The sequence below is a fragment of the Mytilus edulis genome, chromosome 10 (genome assembly GCF_963676685.1).
Source record: "Mytilus edulis chromosome 10, xbMytEdul2.2, whole genome shotgun sequence".
In the NCBI taxonomy this organism is placed as follows: domain Eukaryota; kingdom Metazoa; phylum Mollusca; class Bivalvia; order Mytilida; family Mytilidae; genus Mytilus; species Mytilus edulis.
In genome coordinates, this window is record NC_092353.1 from 75,375,554 (window position 1) to 75,393,532 (window position 17,979).

Sequence of the window (17,979 nt, forward strand, 5' to 3'; positions counted from 1 at the left end):
ATCGAGTTCAATGTTGGTAAATTGTCCGGGAGGGAATCCTGATAGATCCTCAGAACTAAGAAGTCGTTATTTTGTGGGAATTACAACAATTTAAAATGTATAAGCAATGACAACTTCTTCAACTAAAAGACATATGGGAGAATATGAGCAAATAATAAGGAACATGTCTTTCTTGTTTCTCAAGCTTAATTATGCCCTTATATATTAATGTGTGTTTTAATCATGAAACGTATCATATATACTGTAAATTCTTAACAATGTAATTATTTGTCTATAGGAATTCATCAACTTTATGAGTATTGACTACAAAACATGCTAACTCCTTTCAAATCATAGTTTATAAGGCTATTTAAAAATAACTATCAGTTTCTCTGAAATAGTACAAATAAAATGTCATCCTTTCATTGGATATTGTTCTTAACTGGTACTTAATAAACTGTTTGCAAAAACAGTAGAATTTCAAAAAAGGAATCCAGTTTACTGCACTATATATTGCTGTATTATTTTGTAAATTGATACTGGATCCTTGTTGTGTAATACTATTGTTGGACTGAATGAACAATTTGGGGTCAGTTTTTAAATATCCAATGTATAAGGATACATAGGATGTTAATCTAAGGTCGTATGGGTGAATAACGAAATATGATAGAATTTTTTTTATACTTCGCTTAAATATAGTATATATTGTAATATGCTCAAAAACATTATATAAATTATAGGTCACAAAGCTTGTTTTCAAGACACCTTTTGTAAGGATTATAGAGGAATACATCATCAGGGGAATAGAAAGTAAAATAATAAATAGAATTTTTTAATTATATAAAAGATAGTTTTCATAGTGTTTTTAGAATATCAAAAGAGCACAGTTCCTTTTTTTCAGCTATAACATAAAACTGAAAAATTCTTTAACAATTGACAATTTTTGACAGTGTTTTCAGAATATCAAAAGAAAAACACAGTTTGTTTTTTCAGCTATAACATAAAACAGTAAAATTCCATTAATATTTCTTTATTAATTTACAATTTTTAAGTAACCTCCCCTTAATATGAAAAGTTAACAAAAAATTGATCTCATCAAAAATATTATACATTTGGAAACATACTTATAATTAAAAGATAAAATCACATAAATTTGTTCCTTTTAATGAAATTCTTTTAATAAATTGCATCTTGGCATTGAAATTTGCTGACTTCATTTAAAAGTGATGTACTATTTTAAAATCCTAGGTTGGCTGAAGATACCCATACCACCATAACAAGGAATTCTCTTCATTCCTGAGCTCTTGGCAAGAATTTATTATTAATGTAATGAGAAAATGAGAGCAGTTTTTAAGTGGCCTTATCTTTGCAACAATTACAATCTACAGTCATAAATAATAACAAAAACTGATAAAATCTGATATATATCATTAATAAACCAATTAATGTGTAATACAATGGATAACTTAACAATGTTATTTTTGATTATCTGTAATCAAACGCTGGAGATTCTTCTGTTTTGTTTGAGTCCTGTATGTTGTTTGTATGGAACGTTCCTACATCAATTCTCTTGCTAGGACTGTTAGTACTACTTCCTGTCGCTCCAGGTGATCTAAAATTAGAAATAGGTACAAAGTTCAAGGTCATGTGATAAATTGCTTAATATGCAAATTTGAAATCTAGAATCTACGGAAGATTTTAAATCTTTGTCACACATAAAATAAAGACTTAGTACATATGTTTTCTTAAAATTTGATTAAAATTGTTTGTCATAATTCTATCAACTGTGTGATGATTTTTGTGCTGTCACAATACTATCAAAAGAAAGCAGTATGGTTCAACACTCACATTGTTTAGTGTACTTGCCAAGTCATGAGCATCTAATTTACCTTTTCAGAATGTAAAGGATTATTGGTAATCTCATTGTTCGTACACCAAATGAAAATACTGTTACATTTGGTTGAATTTCCATTGTAAAGTATGTTTTTTTACCAACCATAACGTTTTGGTGTATAATTATTAATATATTACCCATAATGCATTAGATTCTGAAACAGCGAATTCAGCGTTAGTCATAGCTGTCAGCCATATTTTTTTTTCATTTTTTTTCTCGGCATAAATCAGGTTGTAGGTTTTCTCTTTTTTAAAGTTGATTCTTAAGAATAATGATAATCTCTCTACTTAGATGATGAAAATATACTGTTGTTTTAATGTCATGACTAATTTAATCTGCCCAATACATGGAAAATTGGCATTTAACTTAAATGTAGCACAATCTTTTGATTAATGTTTAAAACTGTAAATATGTTGACTTTTGATCAGAACTGATAGTTTTGGTTTTATGAGTGATCTCCCCTTACATAAGATGACTAGAATTTGTTGACATTTGATCAGAACTTTCAGTTCTGGTTTTATGAGTAGAGTGATCTCCCCTTACCTGAGAGGTCTAGAATTTGACATTTGATCAGAACTCTCTGTTTTGGATTTATGAGTACAGTGATCTCCCCTTACCTGAGAGGACTAGAATTTGTTGACATTTGATCAGAACTGTTAGTTTTGGTTTTATGAGTAGAGTGATCTCTCCTTACCTGAGAGGACTAGAATTTGTTGACATTTTAGAACTTTTAGTTTTGGTTTTATGAGTAGAGTGATATCCCCTTACCTGAGAGGACTAGAATTTGTTGACATTTGATCAGAACTGTTAGTTTTGGTTTTATGAGTTGAGTGATCTCCCCTCACCTGAGAGGACTAGCATTTGTTGACATTTGATCAGAACTGTTAGTTTTGGTTTTATGAGAAGAGTGATCTCCCCTTACCTGAGAGGACTAGAGTTTGTTGACATTTGATCAGAATTGTTAGTTTTGGTTTTATGAGAAGAGTGATCTCCCCTTACCTGAGAGGACTAGAATTTGTTGACATTTGATCAGAACTGTTAGTTTTGGTTTTATGAGTACAGTGGTCTCCCCTTACCTGAGAGGACTAGAATTTGTTGACATTTGATCAGAACTGTTAGTTTTGGTTTTATGAGTAGAGTGATATCCCCTTACCTGAGAGGACTAGAATTTGTTGACATTTGATCAGAACTGTTAGTTTTGGTTTTATGAGTACAGTGGTCTCCCCTTACCTGAGAGGACTAGAATTTGTTGACATTTTAGAACTGTTAGTTTTGGTTTTATGAGTAGAGTGATATCCCCTTACCTGAGAGGACTAGAATTTGTTGACATTTGATCAGAACTGTTAGTTTTGGTTTTATGAGTACAGTGGTCTCCCCTTACCTGAGAGGACTAGAATTTGTTGACATTTGATCAGAACTGTAAGTTTTGGTTTTATGAGTTGAGTGATCTCCCCTCACCTGAGAGGACTAGAATTTGTTGACATTTGATCAGAACTGTTAGTTTTGGTTTTATGAGTAGAGTGATCTCCCCTTACCTGAGAGGACTAGAGTTGGTTGACATTTGATCAGAACTGTTAGTTTTGGTTTTATGAGTAGAGTGATCTCCCCTTACCTGAGAGGACTAGAGTTGGTTGACATTTGATCAGAACTGTTAGTTTTAGTTTTATGTGTAGAGTGATCTCCCCTTACCTGAGAGGTCTAGAATTTGACATTTGATCAGAACTGACAGTTTTGGTTTTATGAATAGAGTGATCTCCCCTTACCTGAGAGGACTAGAGTTGGTTAACATTTGATTAATTCGAATAATTCAAGCCCTTTCCGTGTCCGGTTTTCTCCCACACGAGGGCTTGAACTCTTTGTGATCATTGGCCGCGTCGCCTGCTCTCTTTGAGAGAGAGCCAATCAGCGGCGATCAGGATATGAGTCTGCGCAACTCTCTTGAAATTGCCTTACCACACACGTGTGTTCAATTAACACAAATCCGATAATAATTAATTAACATCAATTAACATCAGTTTACATCATTTATCATCAATTAACATCCGGAACTCCTCCTTCTTTAGCTGCCAATTTAAATCAAAATTCCCATATTGCAAAGCGGTGTGAATTTTCCGGTTGACGGTCTTAATCGAGGAAGACGTTCAGACGTTAATGTAGCCTTCGTAGATCAGCGGAATATAACGACTGAATTATTCGGGTTAACATTTGATCAGAACTGTTAGTTTTAGTTTTATGTGTAGAGTGATCTCCCCTTACCTGAGAGGTCTAGAATTTGACATTTGATCAGAACTGACAGTTTTGGTTTTATGAATAGAGTGATCTCCCCTTACCTGAGAGGACTAGAGTTGGTTGACATTTGATCAGAACTGTTAGTTTTAGTTTTATGAGTAGAGTTATCTCCCCTTACCTGAGAGGACTAGAGTTTGTTGACATTTGATCAGAACTGTTAGTTTTAGTTTTATGAGTAGAGTGATCTCCCCTTACCTGAGAGGACTAGAGTTGGTTGACATTTGATCAGAACTGTTAGTTTTAGTTTTATGAGTAGAGTGATCTCCCCTTACCTGAGAGGACTAGAATTTGTTGACATTTGATCAGAACTGTTAGTTTTAGTTTTATGAGTAGAGTGATCTCCCCTTACCTGAGAGGACTAGAGTTGGTTGACATTTGATCAGAACTGTTAGTTTTAGTTTTATGAGTAGAGTGATCTCCCCTTACCTGAGAGGACTAGAATTTGTTGACATTTGATCAGAACTGTTAGTTTTAGTTTTATGAGTAGAGTGATCTCCCCTTACCTGAGAGGACTAGAGTTGGTTGACATTTGATCAGAACTGTTAGTTTTAGTTTTATGAGTAGAGTGATCTCCCCTTACCTGAGAGGACTAGAATTTGTTGACATTTGATCAGAACTGTTAGTTTTAGTTTTATGAGTAGAGTGATCTCCCCTTACCTGAGAGGACTAGAGTTTGTTGACATTTGATCAGAACTGTTAGTTTTGGTTTTATGAGTAGAGTGATCTCCCCTTACCTGAGAGGACTAGAGTTTGTTGACATTTGATCAGAACTGTTAGTTTTAGTTTTATGAGTAGAGTGATCTCCCCTTACCTGAGAGGACTAGAATTTGTTGACATTTGATCAGAACTGTTAGTTTTGGTTTTATGAGTAGAGTGATCTCCCCTTACCTGAGAGGACTAGAATTTGTTGACATTTGATCAGAACTGTTAGTTTTAGTTTTATGAGTAGAGTGATCTCCCCTTACCTGAGAGGACTAGAATTTGTTGACATTTGATCAGAACTGTTAGTTTTAGTTTTATGAGTAGAGTGATCTCCCCTTACCTGAGAGGACTAGAATTTGTTGACATTTGATCAGAACTGTTAGTTTTAGTTTTATGAGTAGAGTGATCTCCCCTTACCTGAGAGGACTAGAATTTGTTGACATTTGATCAGAACTGTTAGTTTTAGTTTTATGAGTAGAGTTATCTGGCTTGTCTGTCTCACTTGCTGTACTTAAAACTTCATCATCATATATTCTGTATCTGCAAACAAAATTGAAAAGTTACCAAAAAATTTGATCAGCACACTGAATGTGCATTTGTTTCTGAAATTTGTGTTCAATTTAATTCATTCCATCTGATTTTATGTTTATCAATAAAATTAATTATATTGTGTGCTTAGCTGAACACATGTGTAAGTCGAAGTATCAGAAAACATGAAGTGACTGCTTGATTTATTGGCTTTGAACTACCCGGTAGTTGTAAGTAATCTCAGATCTGTACTTGGCATCTGTTTGTTTTTTGGAATGTACAAGTTCCCGGCTAGGTGCACTCTGTGTTTTTGTTAGATGTATTTCTATTTGTATCCATCTGATGAGTTCAGTTTTTTTTCCACTGATTTTCATAGTTCCTTCGTAGATTGTACTGTTACACCACTGTCAAAGCCTAGGGGGGAAATTGGTATCCTGGTAACACGTTTAACCGAGCCACATTCTATATTTATGTGTCTGTCCCAAGTCAGGAGTCTGTTACTCAGTATTTGTCATTTGTTGCTGTGCTACATATTTAATTTTTGTTTATTTTTGGTAAAAAAAATTAACCATTAGTTTTCTCATTTAAATTATTTCACTTCTATCATTTTATGGCTTCTTAGCTGACTATGCAGTATGGGCTTTGCTTATTGTTGAGGGCTATATGGTGACCTATAGTTGTTAATGTCTGTGTCATTTTGTCTCTTGTGAAGAGTTTTCGCATTGGCAATCATACCACATCTTCTTTTTTATATGATATTGGTATTTTATATCAACTTTACCTAAAACCATTTTCATCTTCATATTCATGATTCTCGTCATCACTATCTTCATCGGGGGAGACAAACATAACTTCTAGTTCTATATCTCCTGTCTAAAAATAGAAACAAGGGTGACAAAAACTACCTCTTGTTTCTCCTGACTAAAAATTGAAAACAAGTGAGATAAACATTTCATCTTGTTCTTATTCTCCTATCTTAAAGTAGAAAACAAAAGACTTATATAAGTTCAACATATAAATCGCCTAGGTATAAATCAAGGGAGACAAATGCTAAGTTGTATACTACACAAAGTAGTACATATATTCCTTTCAATGTAAACTGAGTTCTGAAAGTGCTTGCTGAATATTAACTTTTATGTGGTTTTTTTTATAACATCAAAATAAACCTCTGATGAGTAATTTAGAGTTTATACAAACCTGTTGTGATAAGACTTGTACAGCCTCTGCGTGTTTGGCGTTCCTCAGATCAATGCTATTAACTGATAGTATAGCATCTCCTACATACAGGTTCTCACATCTATCGGCAGGCTGACCTTCATGGATTTCTGATATCAAGATTGGAACACCATGCTCTTTACCACCCTGTAATAACAGATTTATTTTTTATCAATCTTAATGTTAACCAGGTGCTCCGCAGGGCGCAGCTTTATACGACCACAGAGGTCGATCCCTGAACAGTTGGGGCAGGTATGGACAAAACATTTAAGCGTGATACAGCTCTGAATTTGGATTGTAATCAAATTTTTGACATTATATGGGTTTTTTACACAAAGCAAATGTCAAGATTTTACAAATCAATTAAAGATTTCTTCTTCAAACTTATTTAAATCTAAAATTAAATAGTTGACACAGCATAGGTTTCTGACACAGAATGAATGTGGTCTAATGAACTTTGTTTGCCTTTGAGCAATTCACTATGCTGTTGAATATTAATCCTGTCAAAAAAATGTTTGAAGAAATTTTCTTTTTATTTATGAAATCTGAAATGAGAACAAGTATGGACACAACTTTTAAGCTAAAAATATTTTAGATAAGATAAGGAAAAAAAAACTTCATCAGCAACATTTTATATTGGCAAATTTCCAATGAAGTTATTTACATAAAGTTATTGGCAAATAAAAATAGAAAATGACATCATAGTCATGTCTGGCAAATGTCCAACATACATTATCTAAAAACATTTTAGATAAGATAAGGAAAAAAAGCTTCATCAGCAACATTTTATATTGGCAAATTTCCAATGAAGTTATTTACATAAAGTTATTGGCAAATAAACATAGAAAATGACATCATAGTCATGTCTGGCAAATTTCCAACATATATTATCAACTACTATTCTATACAAAGAAAGATAACTCCAATTGAAAATTAATTGCTATTGCACAATATTGTGCAATTAGATATTTCTTGCTATTCTGCAATACTGTGCAATTGAAAATTTCTTGCTATTGCACAATACTTGATATGGAATCCTGATTTGGACTAACTTGAAAACTGGGCCCATAATCAACCAGATGCTCCGCAGGGCGTAGCTTTATACGACCGCAGAGGTTGAACCCTGAACGGTTGGGGCAAGTATGGACACAACATTCAAGCTGGATTCAGCTCTAAATTTGGATTGTGATTAAATAGTTGACACAGCATAGGTTTCTGACACAGAATGAATGTGTTCTAATGAACTTAAAATTTTTGTTTTCTCTGAGAGCAATTCACTATGCTGTTGAATATTAATCCTCTCAAAAAAATGTTTGAAGAAATTTTTTTTTTTATTTATGAAATTTCAAATGAGAAAAATTGAACCCAATTTTTTTAATCACATCCCCCTTTCCCTTATTCCAAAACTAATCTCAATTAAAATTTCTAATGGAGTTTGCAACAATAACTACTCATTTAAATACATCATAAAATATTAAGATGTAAAAAAACTGCTTGTTATCACTGAATGGTAACTTTTTAGATTATTTTTATTTATCAGTTGGTAGTAAAAAGTGAATATACATTGTATATGGTTTATAACAAAGATTTAAGTTGATTCTGGACAAAGAAAGATAACTCCAATTAAAAAAAAATCTTGCTATTGCACAATATTTTGCAATTAGATATTTCTTGCTTACTATTCTGGGCAAAGAAAGATAACTCTAATTAAAAAAAATTTTGCTATTTCACAATATTGTGCAATTAGATATTTCTTGCCATTGCGCAATACTGTGCAATTGAAAAGACTTGCTATTGCACAATACTTAATATAATAATTTAAGATCCGGATTTGGACCAACTTGAAAACTGGGCCCATAATAAAAAATCTAAGTACATTTTTGGATTCAGCATATCAAAGAACCCCAAGATTTCAATTTTTGTTAAAATCAGACTAAGTTTAATTTTGGACCCTTTGGACTTTAGTGTAGACCAATTTGAAAACAGGACCAAAAATGAAGAATCTACATACACAGTTAGATTTGGTATATCAAAGAACCTCATTTATTCAATTTTTGATGAAATCAAACAAAGTTTAATTTTGGACCCCGATTTGGACCAACTTGAAAACTGGGCCAATAATCAAGAATCTCAATACATTTTTAGATTCAGCATATCAAAGAACCTAACTGATTCATTTTTTGTCAAAATCAAACTAAGTTTAATTTTGGACCCTTTGGACCTTAATGTAGACCAATTTGAAAACAGGACCAAAAGTTAAGAATCTACATACACAGTCATGACAGTTAGATTCAGCATATCAAAGAACCCCACTTATTCAATTTTGATGAAATCAAACAAAGTTTAATTTTGGACCCTTTGGGCCCCTTATTCTGTTGGGACCAAAACTCCCAAAATCAATACCAACCTTCCTTTTATGGTCATAAACCTTGTGTTTAAATTTCATAGATTTCTATTTACTTATACTAACGTTATGGTGCGAAAACCAAGAAAAATGCTTATTTGGGTCCCTTTTTGGCCCCTAATTCCTAAACTGTTGGGACCTAAACTCCAAAAATCAATACCGACCTTCCTTTTGTAGTCATTAACATTGTGTTTAAATTTCATTGATTTCTATTTACTTAAACTAAAGTTATTGTGCGAAAACCAAGAATAATGCTTATTTGGGCCCTTTTTTGGCCCCTAATTCCTAAACTGTTGAAACCAAAACTCCCAAAATCAATCCCAACCGTTCTTTTGTGGTCATAAACCTTGTGTCAAAATTTCATAGATTTCTATTAACTTAAACTAAAGTTATAGTGCGAAAACCAAGAAAATGCTTATTTGGGCCCTTTTTGGCCCCTAATTCCTAAAATGTTGGGACCAAAACTCCCAAAATCAATACCAACCTTCCTTTTGTGGTCATAAACCTTGTGTTAAAATTTCATAGATTTCCATTCACTTTTACTAAAGTTAGAGTGCGAAAACTAAAAGTATTCGGACGACGACGACGACGACGCCAACGTGATAGCAATATACGACGAAAAAATTTTCAAATTTTGCGGTCGTATAAAAATCAAAGTACATGTTTAGATAAAGCATATCAAATAAGCCCAAGAATTAATTTTTGTTAAAATCAAACTTAGTTTAATTTTTGACCCTTTGGACCTTAATGTAGACCAATTTGAAAACTGGACCAAAAATGAAGAATCTACATACACAATTAGATTTGGCATATCAAAGAACCCATTTATTCAATTTTTGATGAAATCAAACAAAGTTTAATTTTGGACCCCCATTTGGACCAACTTGAAAACTAGGCCAATAATTAAAAATCTAAGTACATTTTTAAATTCAGCATATCAAAGAACCCCAATGATTCAATTTTTGTTAAAATCAAACTAAGTTTAATGTAGACCAATTTGAAAACGGGACCAAAAATTAAGAATCTACATACAAAGTTAGATTCGGCATATCAAAGAACCCCAATTATTCAAAATCATCAATTGATGAAATCACACAAAGTTCAATTTTGGCCCCTTTTTGGCCCCTAATTCATAAACTGTTGTGACCTCAACTCCAAAAATCAATCCCAACCTTCCTTTAGTGGTCATAAACCTTGTGTTTAAATTTCATTGATTTCTATTTACTTATACTAAAGTTATTGTGCAAAAAACAAGAATAATGCTTATTTGGGCCCTTTTTTGGCCCTTAATTCCTAAACTGTTGGAACCAAAACTCCCAAAATCAATCTCAACCGTCCTTTTGTGGTCATAAACCTTGTGTCAAAATTTCATGAATTTCTATTCACTTAAACTAAAGTAAATTTACTGTTATAGTGAGAAAACCAAGAAAATACTTATTTGGGCCCTTTTTGGCCCCTAATTCCTAAAATGTTGGGACCAAAACTCCCAAAATCAGTCCCAACCTTCCTTTTGTGGTCATAAACCTTGTGTTAAAATTTCATTGATTTCTATTCACTTTTACTAAAGTTAGAGTGCGAAAACTAAAAGTATTCGGACGACGACGACGCAAGAGGACACAGGACGACGACGACGACGCCAACGTCAAAGCAATATACGACCAAAAAATTAAAATTTTTGCGGTCGTATAAAAATGATGATTACATTGGTTGCAATGAAATACTGTGATTTCACAGAACTAGAACTTTAAATATAAACTGGTAATTACACATGTGAAAATAAATTGGATAATTTCACATGTGAAAACCAATCCTATTATTTCACGTGAAAATAAATTGGATAATTTCATCTAATTTCATCTGATTTTATACATTGGGTGATGTCAAGACATTGTAGATGATGATGCATCAAAACAAAATGTGAATATGCAGAAAAAGATATAGTTTGTTGTAATTTACTTATTAGTGCCATTAAAAGCCAACTGTCAATGTAATAAGAGGAACAACTTGTCAAAGAACTAATATGTATAAAATTATTCAACTTGTGACAGAAGAACACTGACAATTTAATCATGTGCTAACAGCTACACTTGTCAGTTTACGTGTTGTTTGGTCACTCTTGATCATTTTTCTATATTTGATTTCTTAGATAAGTTATTCCATAAGTCTTTTTGCAAAAGTGAGAATGGTGTGTCCATTATACGTTTGAATTTGATCATATTTCACAAAAATCCTCATTATATCAGAAAATGACTGTAGTATACCAGTATAGAAAATGAAAATTCATTATTACAAAAAAATTGCAATGTATTCTTTCCTAAAATATTTACTTACAGTTATTGACAAACCTAGTCCATCATCAGCACCTTTCTGTATAAGGACCTTCCTCACATCTCCCAAACCATGCTGTTTTCTTAACGATTTAAAGTCCTGCAAAATTAAGAACAATGTTGAAATTTTATAGCACAATGTAATTCAGTTAAATGTATGTGGAGATTTTTCATACCGGTATGATTAATTCACTGAATTCTATTGAAAGTTTGACAACATTGTTATAGAGTTCCCAAAACACAGGTTTATCTCATAAATATTTTAAAACTTACATGGCCGGCCGGAACAGGTAATTTTTTCTTCCAGTTATTCCGTCCACGACATGCTCGTATTACTGTTTTGTGTCTGTGTAAATGGATTTCTGCTTCTAACTGGTTCCAAAGCTTGTCATGCTCTGCTCCTCTCATGTCTCGACCTAACAACTGGATCTGCTGAATTCTACAAAACATAAAAGACATCATAGATGATTGTTTGTGGTTTATTTAACATATAATAGCAAATATTTCATATAAAAAGAAGATGTATTGCAATTGCCAATGAGACAACTCTTCAGAAGAGCCCAAATGAAAAAGAAATTAACAACTATAGTTCACTGTACAGCCTATCAAAGACAAAAATAAATTATCAATACATTTTTTTATGAAGCTCTGCAAAGTGGGTCTACCAGCATAAGGTAAAAACTTTCATTGCTCTCAATGATTGTGTAAGAGGCCACAGTGGCTAAATGGGTTAAGTAGTTCATCAACAGCAATCAGCTAGCAATGTAGCATGTATATACTGAGCTTGTGACACTTAACTTAATTGACCTGGATTGCCAGTTATCTGGCAGAGGTTATGACTCTATCAAGGTTATCAGGTTTCCTCCATCAATATAACTTGGCACATGAAATGGGCACTGACAATCCCCTGAAAGCTTCTTTCTTGTATAGGTGCCTAAAAACTCATCTTAAAACTTATACTTCTGTTTCAATGTGTATTTACCTTCCAGCTAATTCTTTGTCTAAATACTTAGCGGCAAGTCTTGCACCATAAACTTCTCCCTGCAGAGCTAAAACATATTGACGTAGTTCAGTATTTTCTTTCCTTAATTCTTTTACCTCTGCCTCTAATTTAGCCATATTTAAAAATTCTGCTTTTTGTGCCTGCAATTCATCTTCCTGTAATTTAAAACATTGAAAACTTTTAATTCAGAATGTTTTGTAATGTTTGTATTATTGCTAAATTTACAACAGATTAAGTTTTGCCAAATAAAAACTGGTATTTTAATTTTGATATCATTATTAGGCTCATTCTAATCTACTCCTTTCAGATATACATATGTATTAAAACATTGCAAATGTTGCATTCCTTCCATATATAGGTCACACTTACCTATTTACAAATTGTATGGGTCACAACTTCATTACAGGCCACATAAACATAAGCAAAACAAATATTTGACAGTTTTGATATCTTACATTTAGTTCAGCTAGTTACAAATTATAGAAAAGAGAGGATAATATGGGGTATCCATTCATGACACATTATCAGTAAATGCACAGCAAAAAACAGAAAATGCCAAGGAACATCATATATGTTCTCCAAAAGGTTTTTCTCACCAGTTTTTTCATTATGCTTGTAGAATCAGCCTCTATGCCTTTATCGGCCTGTTTCTGTAACTGTAGTGAATGGAGTTGTAATAAGACATTATGGAGTTCTTTGTCAACCAGAGCTTTAGAGGATTTCATTTCTATCATGTCTGATCTCATATCTACTAGCTGTGCCTGGAAATTAAAATAAAATTAATCTTAGTCATGTCAAATTAAGTCATGAAGGTAAAACCTGAAGAATATCTGAAATTATTGATTGTATGCATTGTACTTCTATAAATAGAATAGCATCCTGCAATTATACCATGTATACTGAAGAGATGAGTAGATGATAATTCCTGTACATTTCAAAATAATTTATGTATTGCGATCAGATTAGGCCTCCTTGTTTAATACATGTAAAAAAAATGTACAAGGGTTACACCTCCCTAAACGAAAACTGATTCTTATAAAAGACATCTATAGTTGGAAGTGATGAGGCATATGCGCAATGCTTGGCAGTTTTACTTTGTAGGTCCATTTCATTTGCATTCAACATTTTTATCAGATATTTTGTTCGTGGTTCAGTATTGAAAGTTAAACAATATTTGATATACAAGAACATGAAGAATGTGTCCATAGTACATGGATACCCCAATTGCACTATCATTTTCTGTTTTCAGTGGACAGTGACATTGGAATCAAAACTCTAATTTGGCATTCAAATTAGAAAGATCATATCATAGGGAACAAGTGTACTAAGTTTCAAGTTGATTGGTCTTTAACTTGTTAACTGCATCAAAAACAACCTTGACCAAAGACTTTAACCTGAAGGGGGACACACAGATAAAGGGACGAATGGACCCACAGTTCCAGAAAATATAATTACAGTAGAAAAATCAATAAATTTTATCATGAGTTTTTTTTTAAATCGAGAAGATTTCCTGAAATTTTTCATTGTACAATGTACTAATGAACTCAAAACTGTTAACTTTTTTTTTGATGCTTTTTTTCATTTCCGCATTTGGGCAGAACACAGAAATCTACTTCCTTCTTCCGGTCTCGTTGTCGTGAGACATAGTAAAATATAGAAACTCAAGGAACACAATACCAATATTTCATTTTAAATACTTCTTTGTCTTTGATATGAATTAAGGTTACCTGATGCATTGCTTTGAGTTTCTTTGTTTACATTGAACATGACGCCATAACTTAAATAATGTCACAAGTAAAATCCCTAACAACAAAACCAAAATCAAAAACGTTACAGTATTTCCGTTTCTTTTTTTAACAAATATTTTTAAAAGTTACAAAAAAAATAATTCATACAGACTTCGTCCTCATTCACAGGTATTGCCTGCCTCATATTACAGGACTATAATACGTTATTTCTTGATTCAAAAGATCATCAATTATGTACACTTTAATGGTGTAATTTCTGATGAGTCTTTTGAAGAGAAAAAGCACTTCGGGATGAGTCTTTTGAAGAGAAAAAGCACTTGGGCTTAAATACAAAATTTCAATCCTAATATCTATGATGAGTTTATTTACCAGACAGCAAATGAACCCCTGCACTATCACAGTTTCAACAATTTTCTGGATCGTCGATCTGCAGGGTAGTTTAGGAATATTTTATGTTCAGTAAGAATGTAATCCCAACCCCCATACAACTGTAGTTATTTAGGTTTTAATTTCCCAAATATTTTGAGTAGCATGTGTATAGCATCACTTTATCGCCCGTTTCCTCAATATGAGATGGAAGTGACGATGCATAGATTTTGGTCACAAGGCAACTGGTATGACATGAAAGATTCAACTAGTTTCAGAGCTGGCTTATGAACCCTACATGTACAGTACTCTTCAAAAATATCGATTCGATAACTTTTTTCTCCGATTTCCGTGTTTCTCGGAATCACACCGAGTACCGCGGATTTCACTCCTAAAATCCTCCAAAGATTCTCTCCCAACACCGCGTGGCTGTTAATTGGTTTATTGCCCATCGGATGTACTTCAAATTAACGACGCGTGACAACATAATTGGATTACCCAGATAATTTACCTTTGAACATTTAATCGATCTTGGTTGCACAGGTGTGCTTTAAAATCACGGTATTATAAATTGAACAAATGTTTTCCTTTCTTTGACAGATAAAGATGTGACAATATCATTTAGAATAAGATATTTATTATCCTTTATATTTGTGTCTTATGCCGTTATCTTTAAAATAGAACGTACATACGAAAAAGTATGAAGAAAATTGTTATTTTGTGTTTCTATTACAGTCCGGTCAGGTCATACATTGTGTAACTGTGTTCTTTCAGCAAGGACGATTTTGCCACAATTAGTTTCTTTTATAACTTATTCAATAAGCAATATCAGCGCATTAATTGTTCATTATTAAAAAATCAACTGGCTAATAAAATCATGTTGTTTTTTCGGTAACCCGATTCATCGGATCATCAAGTAAACTTAATTTATTGAGCAATGTAAAATATGATGTTTCACAACCTCGGTACATTTATACAGACTTGAATAATTCAAATTACGAACAGAAACTGTTAAATGACAACTCTGTTGACAAAGGAAATAATTTCAAGTGATATTGATAGTGCTCGTCATTTTCGCATTTTACAGAACAGTTTTCAAATTGACGAAAGTATTTATATCAATTTCGTCATTTGAATTTGGAAAGTGAAAAATATTTTCACATTAATTATATAATAAATGTACTATAATTCTACCGGTGTTTGACAAGTTTATGACGCTCAATCATTTTACGTTTACAAAAGATGTTAAAAGTTGTGATGATAAGTAATCCGATTATCGCTATCCGATAGGTCACTAATCCTTTAATTATTAATAAAATTTATCAAACCTCATAATTGCCCATCATAATTATCTATTCCAGTTAAATCAGTCATCATTTTATTTTCAAAATTTCCCAACCGCCTACAATTGGCATTTCTTTATCGTATTATCATGATTATTGTCATTTGAATACAATCAATCACCCCGGACAATTTCCATCATAATTTCAATTAATACATCACCAACTGTAAATCTATATTATTGACCATGGACATATAACTATAAATGTACTTTCTTTTTTGAAAGATAAAACATTAAAATTCAAATAGTTAAAAATGTGTTCACGTTTATTCGGATAAGAATTATATTTTCCCGATAAATCAATTGTAAAAGGACCTTCTGGAGCCTCAATACGATTGCACAAAAATGTCGTTCTGCAACTTTAGAAACCTTGAATGGACTTTCCCACGGTCGGCCAGAAAGGTCACCTGAGTTTACTAGTACGCGATATTTTTTCCCGCCCTTTAAAAAACTCGTGCTGTGGATAACATTGATGTTAACTATTTTTAGCATTTAACATTGTTAAGTAAGTCAAGTTCAAGTTCAACCCAAACTGTTGATAACTGAGATGTGTATCGCGGAATTGTCTTCGCACGGCAAATAATTGTTTTTAAAATCTTTTGTAACGGAAATGTATTATTATTCTGCTGTACTGCCAACAAATCGTAAAAGGAAAATGTCGTAATTGTTAAGCATAACGAATGGTGAATAATATTTTCCTTTTTACTTGAAAATACAAAACTTTCAAACACGTAATTTTATTTAACTGTTCAAATTATTTTAGCAAAAGTTTCCGGTTATTTTTACACAAGTATGCTCATTTCGTCAATAAAATATTAATTTACTGGTGAAGACATCGAGGTCAAAATTAAGTAGTTTTCATTTTTTATAAAACTTGAATACAATTGAAAGAATTAACAACAACATTTTGCTTTTAAATCTTTTATTCATTCCAGCAATTAGATAATCGTAAAAAGAAAATGCCGTAGATTTACACAATTATTACGGGGCAATTATTTTGTCTAATGAATGGTGAATAAATTTTCCTTTTTACTTGCATATATAAAACTTTTAGACTTATAATTTTTAAATAAAGACTTTAACTTTGAAGTAGAATATTTTGTTTTTCACATATTCCGCTATATTTTATAATCGTTTTTTTTTTTAAAGCAAGTACATTAAGGTTAAGATATTTTTAGATGGGCTAACAAAAAATACGAAAATATTTTGACTTTAGTTTTAATTACCACAAATGAAATTTAATTAGTATTAAAGACATTTAAAATTATACACCTGTTTGACACTTAAACTGGTACAGTAGACCGGAAATATAATTCTTTATTACTTCAACCTTTACCTGTCAGGTAATCCAATTACCAATTCAGTCTTGTGCCGGTATAGATCAAAGTAGGATAAGGGCAATTAATTCCTCGGTGTAGAGAGTGAGCTCGTTATCACAATAAACATTTACCTGATTTTGGGAGAGATTACTCCCAAATTCCTCCCAACATTTTGGGAGGAATATCGGAGTTTTTCGGAGTGGCTCCGACATTTTCCTCGGTGTAGGGTGTGGGAGAGTTGGTACTCTTGAAGGGTACTGTATGTAACATGATGATGCAAATTATTGTCTATTGAGAAATAAAATGTAGTATTTTTATTTTCAGAAGTTATTGACAACTCTTGGTTTCAAAGTTTTCAAACATGGATGGAAAAATGGTTTCTATAGTAAGTCTTACTTCAAGTTTTGCATTTGATTGGAACACAGTTTGAGCTTTGTGACAGAGCTGGGCAAATGCAGCACTGAGAGCTGTCATCTTTTGCCGGCCCTCAAATGTTAATTCACATTGGTCAGGGTCAATATCACCAAGCAATAGATCAAGATCTACAAACGCTTTGTCAAATTCCTTTTCTAAAAGTTCTAACCACCGAAACGATAAAGTAGCTGTCATTTTGGTTAGGCGACAAACATTAATTTTTTTCCTTCAAGGTCTAATTAGTTCATGATAGGAGACGACGAAATTTTTTTAATTACAAACGCTCAAATGATTCAAATGAATAAAAACCAAAATGTCACACGTCATCAAACGGGAAAATTTCCGGAAAAATAAGTTTTTTTAGCGGCAAATTCAAAAAGATAAAATTTAACTTAGTTGTAGAGTTGTAGATTGCTAAGTTTATTGTATTTATATTTAAAATATTCATT

At 32.4% G+C, this 17,979-nt stretch overlaps 2 protein-coding genes across 2 annotated transcripts in view; one reads left to right on the plus strand and one right to left on the minus strand.

The window, feature by feature from the left end:
• Positions 1-17,979, plus strand: part of LOC139491907 (putative inhibitor of apoptosis) — a 396,259-nt gene that overhangs the window by 118,871 nt on the left and 259,409 nt on the right. The window lies entirely within an intron of this gene.
• LOC139491901 (Golgi-associated PDZ and coiled-coil motif-containing protein-like) lies at positions 1,391-17,784 on the minus strand. Its single transcript, XM_071279825.1, has 9 exons — positions 17,513-17,784; positions 12,938-13,102; positions 12,321-12,496; positions 11,612-11,777; positions 11,343-11,438; positions 6,590-6,754; positions 6,174-6,265; positions 5,282-5,404; positions 1,391-1,591 (listed from the first exon to the last, which is right to left on the minus strand). The coding sequence occupies exons 1-9, from the start codon at positions 17,723-17,725 to the stop codon at positions 1,465-1,467; spliced, it is 1,323 nt and encodes a 440-aa protein (XP_071135926.1). The 5' UTR covers positions 17,726-17,784; the 3' UTR covers positions 1,391-1,464.